Source organism: Oncorhynchus tshawytscha, linkage group LG16 (genome assembly GCF_018296145.1).
Source record: "Oncorhynchus tshawytscha isolate Ot180627B linkage group LG16, Otsh_v2.0, whole genome shotgun sequence".
Classification (NCBI taxonomy): domain Eukaryota; kingdom Metazoa; phylum Chordata; class Actinopteri; order Salmoniformes; family Salmonidae; genus Oncorhynchus; species Oncorhynchus tshawytscha.
Genome location: NC_056444.1, coordinates 65,684,300 through 65,697,452, shown reverse-complemented (window position 1 = coordinate 65,697,452; position 13,153 = coordinate 65,684,300). Strand labels below are relative to the sequence as shown.

Here is a 13,153-nt window from a genome sequence, read left to right as displayed (position 1 = left end):
TGCTTAGGGTCATTGTCCTGTTTGAAGGTGAACCTTGACCCCAGTCTGAGGTCCTGAGTGTTCTTGAGCAGGTTTTCATCAAGGATCTCTCTGTACTTTGCTCCGTTCATCTTTCCCTCGATCCTGACTAGTCTCCCAGTCCCTGCCACTGAAAAACATCCCCACAGCATGATGCTGCCACCACCATGCTTCACTGTAGGAATGGTATTGACCAGTTGATGAGCGGTGTATGGTTTCCTCCAGACGTGACCAGTGGTGTAAAGTACTTAAGTAAAAATACTTTAAAGTATTACTTAAGTTGTTTTTGGGGTATGTGTACTTTACTATTTATATTTTTGCCAACTTTCAATTTTCTATGTTCCTAAAGAAAATAATGTACTTTTTACTCCATACATTTTCCCTGACACCCAAAAGTACTCATTACATATTGAATGCTTAGCAGGCCAGGAAAATGGTCCAATTCATACACTTGTCAACAGAACATCCTTGGTCATCCTTACTGTCACTGATCTGGCAGACACACTAAACACAAATGTTTCGTTTGTAAATTATGTCTTAGTGTTGGAGTGTGCCCCTGGCTATCCGTCAATTTAAAAAATGCCGTCTGGTTTGCTTAATATAAGGATTTTGAAATGGTTTATACTTTTCTTTTGATACTTAAGTACATTTTAGCAATTCCATTTACTTTTGATACTGAAGTATATTTAAAATCAAATACTTTTAGACTTTTACTCAAGTAGTATTTTACTGGGTGACTATCACTTTTACTTGAGTCATTTTCTATTAATATATCTTTACTTTTACTCAAGTATGACAATTGAGTACTTTTTCCACAACTGGATGTGATGCTTGGCATTCAGGCCAAAGAGTTTAATCTTGGTTTTATCAGACCAGAGAATCTTGTTTCTCATGGTCTGAGAGTTCTTCAGGTGCCTTTTGGCAAACTCCAAGTGGGCTGTCATGTGCCTTTTACTGAGGAGTGGCTTTCGTTTGGCCACTCCACCATAAAGGCCTATTTGGTGGAGTGCTGGAAGGTTTGCCCATCTCCACAGAGGAACTCTGGAGCTCCGTCAGAGTGACCATCCGGTTCTTGGTCACCTCCCTGACCAAGGCCCTTCTTCCCCGATTGCTCAGTTTGGCCGGGCGACCAGCTCTAGGAAGTAGGAAGAGTCTTACTGGTTCCAAACTTCTTCCATTTAAGAATGATTGAGGCCACTGTTCTTGGGTACCTTCAATGCTGCAGAAATGTTTTGGTACCCTTCCCCAGATCTGTGCCTCAACACAATCCTGTCTCGGAGCTCCACGGACAATTATTTTGACCTCAAAGCTTGTTTTTTTCGTCTGACTTGCACAGTGGGACCTTATAAAGACAGGTGTGTGCCTTTCCAAATCATGTCCAATCAATTTAATTTACCACAGCTGGACTCTAATCAAGTTGTAGAACATCTCAAGGATGATCAATGGAAATAGGGTGCACCTGAGCTCAATTTCAAGTCTCATAGCAAAGGGTCTGAATACTTATGTAAATAAGGTATTTCTGTGTATTTCATCATTATGGGGTGTTGTGTGTAATCAATTTAGAATAAGTCTGTAACGTAACAAAATGTTTAAAAAAACAAAGGAGTCTGAATACTTTCCAAATGCGCCCTATTCAATTCCAGCCATTACAATGAGCTTTTCCTCCTATAGCTCCTCCTACCAGCCTCCCCTGGCACACACAGACGCTGTCTGATCAGTCTGATAATTGGCTGGGACTGGGCCCTGGACTTGAGGTGAGAGACTGACCAGAAATATTGCTGGTTCAAGCCCCGAGCAAGGCGATAAATAAAAATGAGAAGCTGGCTTTTGCTAAACATACATGAGGTGATTAAGGTGTTTAACAATGTTGATTCTCTTCAACCTGAGGCGAAGACATTACAAAACACATTGATTAACATTGTGATAGTAGGACTAGCACAACAGAACATTAAAGCAAAGCAGTTTTCTGCCAGAAACCAACTCACAAGGTATAGATCCAGGAATTCCCTAAATGTGTTTAAAACCCACTTTCTTGATATACTCAAACTGGGTTTGTGGCATCCAAGATAATTAATTGCACCATTTTCTATTGTCTAATGTGGTCACTAGCCAAACTATGTTTTCTCATGACAACAGTTTGCAGTGAAGTTGAGGATCTGCAACTTTCTGATGAACTGCTGTTAAAAGTGATGTCGCCAGGATAAAATTACATTAGGAAATGCAGACTTCCAAAGGGAAGTTTAAGATGCAAATTCACCTCTTTCCCAATCTGTAAATCTTCCTGGAACTTCTACCAATCTTCCATCTACCACAATCATGCCATTCAAATCTACTTGGAAAGTTGTCATGAGTTGAAACTGTCATGGTACCAGGGTATGCTTTTATTTGGAAAGGGGGGCAACTTTAGGTCAAACTATTTTGAAGGGATACAGAGATGACAAGCATGAGCTTTAGAATTGTTTGAGCAGTCTGGTGAGGTTGAGAACTAACTAACCAGTCAGGGTTAAGGGTAAGTTACAGCCAGTGTTCTTGATTAACATACATGCTCAGAGCCAGGGGACAGAGGTATAACACAAGTGAGGCTAAAGCTTAGCCCACAGAATCACAATGACAAATTAATTGAGGGACTTGTGTGTTCAATCAGGCTATGTGTGTGTGAGAGCTGTACTGAAAAGACGGAGACATTTATGAAATGTTGAAAGATCTGTCACAGAAAAGGCGATATCCTTCATTTAAATGTTCAGAGAAATTGTGTAACAGCAATATTGAGAGAGAGCACAAATATTTGCTTAAACAAAAGAGCAATGTTTGTGCAGTGCTGTTGAAATATTCTAAAAGAGCTACCATGTGCCAACACAGTTGGATGAATCATCGGAGTAAGTTAATAGACATATCTAACATCTCAGTGTTGGTTTGATGCCAATGACAGATTATGCCCCTTGCCTATAGCAATTAAAATATTAAAAAACCTGTTACTGAATTTGTTGATGCAGTTTAAGTAAGCTCCACTCTGAAACAACACATACTTTATTTTTGTAATATATTTTCATTGAAGAGTTGAAAGTGCAGAAGAGTGACCCTGTTACACTAACTAGGTAAATCAACATGGTTTCTACGTCATTTAAACAACAACAAAAATCTATGTGATGACGTTTAATCAATGTGGGAAAATGATTGGATTTGCAAAAAGTCATCAATGTAAGGGAATTTAGTATTTTGAATCATTACCTTGCTTCATAAATTTGAAGAGCACATGCAATTGATCTAAGATATTACCAAATGCCTTAAGGGGAAAACTGTAACATAGGCAGATTAGCTATGACAGGAGGTGTGGTTCTGGACAATGACACTGCTGTCACATTGACAAAGTACAGTCAATCATCCCTGGGTGCAAATGAGTTTTCTGCCGTTTGTTGCCCAACTGCCCCAATGCAATGAAGTAAATAGTAAATATTTGAAACATGCAATCATGCAAGCCAGGTTTTCAAAGTCAATCACTGGTTGCAGATGGAAGGTGCAGAAGAGTAACACTGTTACACTGACTGATTGAATCAACGTTGTTTCTACGTCATTTCAACAACAAATAAATATATGTAATGACATTTAATCAACGTGGGAAAATTATTGGATTTGCAAAAAGTAAACAATGTCAGGGAATTCTGTCGAAATTTCACAGAAATTAAAACTAACCGTTGAACTGGGTGGGTAACCTCTTCCATCCACTCAACCCCTGATCCAACCTATTACATATTATCATAGTAACTCATCTTGTCTTCAAACGTATTTTCACTGTCATTATCACGCTCTGCTATCGCCTTCTCCCCTGCTGTCTCAGGTGGATGAGCTCTATGATATTTACATAATGCTCAAGGTCGCCAACATTCAAATGAGCAGCGTTCCCTGAGGCTGTATGCTCAGCAGATAAACAGAAACTAGTGAACTGTAGCATTTTGACAAGTTAGCCCCGCAGACCTAGTGATTGTAACTAAAAACCTCTTTAAACTGAAAAAGCACTTTGGTTGAAACACCCACCCACCCTGTCCATCAATTATGCCCTGGGGGTTTGACACAGCATACTGTATGTGGAAGCTATCACCCTTTTCTTCAGTCAGAGCTCTACACTATCCATGCCTTATACCTATACAGTTTTACCTTACAATAGTGACGTTTATATCCTGGTCTAATTGGACATGTATTGGCTATTCATAAGATTGGCTGACTTTTCAGTCAAATTTTACCATGCCAAAAACATGTAGATCAATGCTACCTGAGATTCAATCACCCACAAGGTGACTGATGGCTGGGATTAATGTATGAATGAGGCTCTGTTACATTTGGTGCAGGGAAAATAATCCATTATCGTGGAGTGGAAACCTGAACAAAAACCAGTGACCGTCGTCATAACCTGAGTTTAGGACTTTTGATTTGGACACCTTATTGACATTAGTAGAGGAAAATGTACAGTTGATGAATGCAAGTTATTCATTCTCAAGTTGCTTGGTAAATATTACAGGCATCCATTTCCACTACCTATACACAGTAAATACACTTTTTTTTGTCCTTATACATCTTTAGTGCATGATTAAAGCTAATCAGTTGAAGAAATTAATCTGGAGAGAAATGTATTACTGTAACAATACTCAAGACAAGATAAGTTAACATTCCAGTTCTTTTAAAAATCATAAAACTGAATATTAACTCTAAAATGAAATAGAAACATTTACGGAGTCTATATATCTAAAGTACGTGCAAAATAAAGATCACGGAGAAATGCCCAGCATTTTGTTTTCAGTGATAATTTAATCATACAAACGTTCGTTCAAAACATACAGGAAAAATGCTTTCATATCTTTGCTGACTCTGTCTCATAAATGTTCTGCTGTAGAATTCCAAAAGTCATCCATTCACCATTCTAACCCCTGAAAATTTCACAGAAAAAAAATCTATCATACCCCCTAAAAAAAAGCAATGTATCACTCAATATGTGACATCCGACTGTAAACAAAAATCATACGAATGTGGGGTGTGTCATAAACGGTACCCTATATAGTAAGGAAACTATAAAGGGAATAGGTGGCAATTTGAGACACAACCAAGGAGATTAATGAGCAGTGTATACCTGTTACGACGAGGAGAAACATTTGTCATTAACTTGCTTCATAAATTTGAAGAGCACATGCAATTGATCTAAGATATTACCAAATGCCTTCAGGGGAAAACTGTAACATAGGCAGATTAGCTATGACAGGAGGTGTGGTTCTGGACAATGACACTGCTGTCACATTGACAAAGTACAGTCAATCATCCCTGGGTGCAAATGAGCTTGCTGCCGTTTGTTGCCCAACTGCCCCAATGCAATGAAGTAAATAGTAAATATTTGAAAAATGTAATCTTGCAAGCCAGGTTTTCAAAGTCAATCCCTGGTTGCAGATGGAAAGATAACAAAACCGAGGAGGACCACACATGTAGCCTACCAGGCATGTAGTGTCCCAGGCATGAAACTGAAGCATAAAGACAACTGGCATCATAAGGAGCAATAGTAAAATATCTCACGTTTGGGCTGGAGGCCAAACTACTCAGTGCATAGAGATTAGCCAGTTAGTGCAAGTAATTTAAAACATTCTTTAAAATATAGTCTTTAGAGGGACTAACAAAATGAAGGCCTGTATATTTGAATAAATGGTTGGGTTTAACATTGTCTGAACAAGAGGACACTGTAATTGTAATTTCAGAATTTTCTCTCAAGAACAGATTCATTTTCCTGGGCTTTGAAATAAATAATAATGAACAAAAAGAGTTAGAAAATCTGAAAACCTTAAATGAAGCTGTGTCTTCAAGGCAAATGTATAAGATATTTGGGCAGATAAAACAAAAATGCTTCAAAACAACATAGCTCTACATTCAGCAAATACATTCAACTCAAAATTACAAAACCAAGAAACGACACTGCTTTGCAACATGTGAACTTTTGCAATCTCAAAGAACAAAATGATGAAGCCCTATTAAAACAAATTGAACCTACAGTGTGGTGATATAATCTACTTTCCAAGTATTGATCCTGACATGGAGGGTCCTTTGAGTAAATGTTAGTTAATGTTTCTTTTTTTCACCAATTGGTAAGTGGGAAACTGCAATTTTGATAAAGATCTCCCTCTAGTGGATGGATATACTGTAGCTCAACTTCAGAGTAACAGAACCAACCAACAATCAAAAGTGAAGCTGCAGCAAATGGGATTTGCATGTGAATAAGCTGTTCTTCCTTTGTTGTTACCAGAAAATCATCCAAAACAATACATGCTTATCAGGCTGCTAAATTTGCTGAATTATTCTCCTGTCCCTACAAAGTATACACTGTGAAATTAGGATTTTAAAAAGTATGAAAAAAAGGTTACTTTTTTTTTTTTAAGTCAGCTTAGGAACTAGAGGATCAGTACGCAAAATAAATGGCTTTTCCTCCCTAGTCTGTCTCTTTCAGGTTGCATAAACCAAGCAAACACACATACCCACTCACATGCACACTCCGACGCAAACACACACTCCTCCTTTCATCACTGTAGTCTCAACAGCATTCGGACATGACAACTAAATAACTAAAAATAAAGACCAGAAAAAAAAACATGTATCTCATCTCTTTAAAAAAAGATTTGTAGCACTCATTTTTAACTTAACATTCACACATGCATACACTGGATGTGGGATCTTGTTGGTTGAGTCGTATGCTGGGAGAACAGAGCAGCTTTGTCTTCTGGTTTCCGTTTGTGTTGCGTAAAGTGGAGGGGGAACTTTGCATAAGTGTTTGTATGAATCTCAGGATACTCTACCAGCCACAAGTAAAGCCTCCTCCCACGATAGATGTTGTGGATCCAGGAACACAGTGCTGCCTGGATGTGACGATGTTTCCCATGTTTTAAGACTGCCCAAAAGGATAGGGTTTGTGAATACCCTGTGGGTAAAAGATAAAGAAACATTTTGTGGATATAGATTTTTTTTATAAATACAAAGTTGTGATTGTACTGATGAGCTATGGTATAATTGAACAATGAAGGGTATCCCTAAAATGTTTGCAGTTGCTTCACATAGGCCTTACCTGACTGTAAGTCACTAGGTTGCTTTGGAGCCCGTTTGTTGCTATATTCACAGAGTTGTGTGACAGTCCATTTTGCTCTTGCTGCATTCGGTCCGGGCCACCCTCCCAGACATCCGCGGGGTCCTTGAGGCCGCTGTCGTCACGGTGACTGTTATCGTGGGCACCGGCGTGTTTCTGTGGCGAGGCGAAGGGGTTGTAGTCTCCCTCCACGTTGCGGGCAGGCTGGGTGTTGAACTCGGCCTGAAAGGAGGACATCTGCTGCGTCACGCCAAGGAGGCCTCCCACCTCCACGCTGACGATTACCCAGATCACATCTACAGTGGGGAGAGACATTAACACTCCACATTTTTCATTGGTAGAATTGGTATGCTGAACGTTAAAGCAGCATAAAATAAGATTTAGATACAGCCTATATGAATTCTACCTCATTTTAAAGCACATGTTATGCCCTAGAAACTAATATGTAACACTGTAATAGTTTATTATAAAAGCTCAAATGTTGATACAAATCCCTGTTATTATTACAAAGTCATTTGTGGAATATTAGGTTTCTGTGCCCCCAAATGTTTGGATATACTGGTAATGTTAGCTAGCTAGCCAATTAGGCAGCATGACTGAACAAAGTGTAAACAAATGGTTAACGAGCAAGTAGTTTTACAACGGCCCACAACATGGTTTATGAATGTAAAATGCATTCCCGGATAATAGGAAGATAAAAAATGTTGCGCCTGTAATATGGGTCAGATCTTTTGACCTCGGGTACGTTTGTTAAATCACTTTTGCCATCTACTCCGATTACAGAGTACTCTCGTTTAAGTGTGCCTGAGTGCAGAATAACTGATTGATTTACGAAAGCGCAACACATGTTAAATATGACAGGTGTCAGTAAACATGGGCAAAAATGTTTTTAAATCAATTGCTGCCAGCAGCACAGTTACAGTTACTAAAGCTCTAGACAACATGAAAACAGTCTAACCAGCTCTGCTATGGCAAGTAAATTGGTCAGAGTGGGGTGATCTCTCATTTGTGTCTGGAAGTAACTTCCAAGCTAGCCAACTTAAGCCAGTTAGATTTGGCCATTGACTGCCGTTGTGAGGTCAGAATGCTCGGATCAACCCTACTCATCGGCCAGTGTCCAGTGTGCGCTCTGAATGCTCCGAGAACGAAATGCTCTGAATTTACAAACAAACAATCTGAATGCACTCAACGTACGAACGGCAGAGAGTGCACTCTGACACACTGGAGGCTATCAGCAAGCCGTTTTCACTATAGTAATGTTGCAACCAGGACGCTTGTTTTCTAGGGCACTCGGAAACAACAGTACAGCGAAGCCTTATCATTATCAACAATTATTATCTGGGAGATTTTTTTCCTAGTTGCACAGTGCTCCCAAAATTGTTATCCTGGTCGCACAGCAAAATATTTTGTCACACTTCAGAGCCCTGATTAGACCTTGAATATATTCAAGTGATGTAAACGCTAACTTTGGTGAATTCAACATTAGACTGCGGTAACACTTTACATTAAAGTATACTTTATAAAGCATGTATAAAAGTTTTAAACAATAAATTAATTTACAGATTATTATGATTGTTTAAATTGTTAACAACAGTTGTGTGCTTATCATTAAGCTGGTTGCCAAATGAAGTTTCTCACCACCATAGAAGAGTCCGGTGGCTGTGCACATCCTCCACTGGCCCTGGTACATGCCAGGGGAAAGGGGGCTGCGCATCTGTACGCTGACATCAGCCATCTCCTGGGGGTTTAATGAGCGCACCATCACCATGTTCACATGACCAAACTGGTCCCCTCCAACATACTTCAGACATACCCCAGGGGGCCAAGACTCTGCTCCTGCAAGAGACAAATAAACAAAAGATGCATGATGAAATTAATAAATAATAACCTCAATTGCCAGCTCCAGTGACGATCAGTAGCTTGTTTGGGATGCTGTTTACTACTAGGATGGAACTTCAAAGCCTGAAAGCTAACAGTAAGGCCTTGTCAACACTGTTGTCAACACTGTCTATGACTGTGTGCAGCTCCTAAAGAGTTTTTTCCACTACAACCAACCTGTGTTCTGTATCCTCCACGTCTTAGTGAAGGGCGTGTCAGGGGGCACAGACTCCCCCTCCCCGATCGTCACATCCCCAACAAAAGACATGCATGGTGCGTTGATGTTGGGGCTTTCAAAGTCATAGTAGGCTCCGATGGCTGCTTGTAAGTTCCTATAAGAGACGTAACAATTTAGGGAAAGGAATGGATATCAGTTAGTAGAATACAACAATCCCCAGAGGTTAAAAAGAGGGGGAAACTAGAAGCAAAAATCAATATCATATTTTTACCAAAAGGCCTGCTTATTGAACTGGCCAAAAACAGAGTGAATGGAGAAAATGTATGGATGACCTATGCTCCTTATGGAATAAATTGGTTTAAGTCAAGTCAGTATGTCAAATATGAATCTCAGCAGTGAAACTTGTATTGCCTCTTGGATCCCTCCCGTGACACACGGATATAATGACAGGGAGCCAAGCCTACTTAAACCACCACCCCTAAAGGCCTTTACTAACAAGCTGGTCAACAGGAATTAAACCAAATATTATAAATATTTCTGAAATTCTCTGACATAAGAGGGTTTTTAAACATTCCTTCCTCATTCAATTTGGCCAGATGTCCGCGTGGACATTGACCTTTTGAATTATGCATGTTTGTCAGAGCAACACTACAGAAATCTGAATGTGCAGCAACAAACCTACTGTCATAATATAGCTGTGTGTGCAGCGGGTCTAATTTTAGACAGCTCATTCTGGAAGTGCAATTACTAACTAATTACATTAAAAAACTAATTGTGACACGTTTCCACTGCAGAACACAGTTGTGTGGGGGCAAAGCTTCCACCAGTAACATTGTTACCCATGAAACTTGATTTGCACCAAGTTGTTACATAACACAGGCTGCAGCATGTTCCCTGATCTAAAGGAGGGTCTTGGAACCTTGTCGTGAGGCAGGCCGTGCTATTAGAGATCCTTGGAATGTCCCTACTCCATTGAAGTTTACATTTACATTTGTTAAAGGTAGTGTTTAGGGTAGGTACGTCCCAAATATTCCGTATAGCACTAGCGATCTTGTAATGACTGGGCACTTTCATGTGGTAAGAAATTCATAGCTGAAAAAGAAAAGCAGAATGGACAAACGAACCTCGTTGGTTGAAGCCTTCTGTTGTAGTTAGTTAGCTAGCTATGATTACTCTAGCTAATTATACTAGGCTCAGTTAATTCAAGACCCTCTCCAGACATTAGAATTAGTCTGACCATAACACAACTGAACACTGGAAAATAAAGATATGTAATTGACACGTTCCCCTGTATAAAATGATAGAAAATAGACCCAGATCTGTCAATGATTTTTCAACCAAGGAAGGACTATCCTGGCTTTAGCTAATTAGCTAGCATCCAATCCAAATGTCAACCCAATTTAATTACATTTTCCAATTAAGAATATACACGACAATATAGTTTTGTCTCGTTGAATTGTAAATAAAAAAGAAAGTCACAAATAAACCGTGTTGGCTGACTATCCGTCATGAAACTAACAAAATCCTAGTATTAGCAATCACAGAGAGGCCACAATTCCCCGAACTCACCAATTGGTCATGTCCAAGAAGAAGGCGCATCCAGCGGGGTTCAGTTGAAACCCAAGCATTCTCTGAAACTCGGCTATGAGTATGTCCTTATCGGTAGTGCCCATGCAGCTAAATTTTTGCATTAACTCCGGGTCCAGATCCAAATCCATGCCCTCCATCGTGGATTTCCCTGGACAGAGACAGGGTTCCTTTCCTAATTTAGTCCGAGGCCTCAACCTGTCATAACAAACTCAACAACAACCCAAATGCGCATGTCATTGACAATTATGTGACGACTTCAACCCATGGCCTGTTCAAGATGGTCGATGTAGCAAGATAATCTCCAACAAAAACATCTGAATAGGTCTCAGACTGTCCGCTATTTATTTTAGTACATATAATAGATGATTTAATCTGTACATCGCTTTAATATCAAACAACATGTGGTGAACACGTACACCTTGTATTTTGTAATCGAATCCACGCAGCGCCTAGCTCAGGCCGACCTTCTTGAACTAGGCCACAGTTGGCGTTCATAAATCCACCATAGAGTGCGCTCTGGGCCGTTCGTAAATTTAGAGCGTTGTCAGATTGTTTGTTCGTAAATGCAGATCGTTTCGCTCTCAGGGCGAGCGTTCTGACCTCACAAAGCAGTCAAGCACCCAAGCTATCTAGTTTGCGAGATACAATACTTTCTAACACGTGGGTGCGTTCGTAAATTCACTCTGGCTATTTATTCCGATTTCAAATCTGAGTGTGCTAGAGCGCAGAATAACTGATGAATTTACGAACATGCAACACCCGTTGAATATGACCGGTGTCAGTAAACAACGGCAAAAAAAGTAATTCAACTGTTCAACTATTGTCTTTCACTCTTTAAGTCAACTACTCACCACATTTTAAGCACTGCAGTGCAACCTAGCTGTAGTTTATGCTTTCAGTACTAGATTAATTCTCTGATCCTTTGATTGGGTGGACAACATGTCAGTTCACGCTGCAAGAGCTCTGATCAAATCAAATGTATTTATATAGCCCTTCTTACATCAGCTGATATATCAAAATACTGTACAGAAACCCAGCCTAAAACCCCAAACAGCAAGCAATGCAGGTGTAGAAGCACGGTGGCTAGGAAAAACTCCCCAGAAAGGCCAAAACCTAGGAAGAAACCCAGAGAAGAACCAGGCTCTGAGGGGTGGCCAGTCGTCTTCTGGCTGTGCCGGGTGGAGATTATAACAGAACATGACCAAGATGTTCAAATGTTCATAAATGACCAGCATGGTCAAATAATAATAATCACAATAGTTGTCGAGGGTGCAACAAGTCAGCACCTCAGGAGTAAATGTCATTTGGCTTTTCATAGCCAATCATTGAGAGTATCTCTACCGCTCCTGCTGTCTCTAGAAAGTTGAAAACAGCAGGTCTGGGACAGGTAGCACTTCCGGTGAACAGGTCAGGGTTCCATTGCCGCAGGCAGAACAGTTGAAACTGGAGCAGCAGCACAGCCAGGTGGACTTGGGACAGCAATGAGTCATCAGGCCACGTAGTCCTGAGGCATGGTCATAGGGCTCAGGTCCTCTAAGAGAGGGAGAGAAAGAAAGAGAGAAAGAGAGAATTAGAGAGAGCATACATAAATTGACACAGGACACCGGATAAGACAGGAGAAGTACTCCAGATATAACAGACTGACCCTAGCCCCCGACACATAAACTACTGCAGCATAAATACTAGAGGCTGAGACAGGAGGGGTCAGGAGACACTGTGGCCCATCCGATGATACCCCCGGACAGGGCCAAACAGTCAGGATATAACCCCACCCACTTTGCCAAAGCACAGCCCCCACACCACTAGAGGGATATCTTCAACCACCAACTTACCATCCTGAGACAAGGCCGAGTATAGCCCACAAAGATCTCCGCCAAGGCACAACCCAAGGTGGGGCACCAACCCAGACAGGAAGACCACGTCAGCGACTCAACCCACTCAAGTAATGCACCCCTCCTAGGGACGGCATGGAAGAGCACCAGTAAGCCAGTGACTCAGCCCCTGTAATAGGGTTAGAGGCAGAGAATCCCAGTGGAGAGAGGGGAACCGGCCAGGCAGAGACAGCAAGGGTGGTTCGTTGCTCCAGAGGCTTTCCGTTCACCTTTACACTCCTGGGCCAGACTACACTCAATCATATGACCCACTGAAGAGATGAGTCTTCAGTAAAGACTTAAAGGTTGAGACCGAGTCTGCGTCTCTCGCATGGGTAGGCAGACCATTCCATAAAAATTGAGCTCTATTGGAGAAAGCCCTGCCACCATCTGTTTGCTTAGAAATTCTAGGGACAATTAGGAGGCCTGCGTCTTGTGACCGTAGCGTACGTGTAGGTATGTACGGCAGGACCAAATTCGGAAAGACAGGTAGGAGCAAGCCAATGTAATGCT

General features: G+C 40.8%; 1 protein-coding gene across 1 annotated transcript; it reads right to left on the bottom strand.

The window, feature by feature from the left end:
- Positions 1-4,798: 4,798 nt before the first annotated feature.
- LOC112216126 (protein ILRUN) lies at positions 4,799-11,400 on the bottom strand. The gene is made up of 5 exons (XM_024375856.2): positions 10,749-11,400; positions 9,179-9,333; positions 8,762-8,959; positions 7,106-7,419; positions 4,799-6,961 (listed from the first exon to the last, which is right to left on the bottom strand). Exons 1-5 carry the CDS (start codon positions 10,904-10,906, stop codon positions 6,926-6,928), a joined length of 861 nt encoding a protein of 286 aa, XP_024231624.1. The 5' UTR covers positions 10,907-11,400; the 3' UTR covers positions 4,799-6,925.
- Between the last annotated feature and the right edge of the window lie 1,753 nt (positions 11,401-13,153).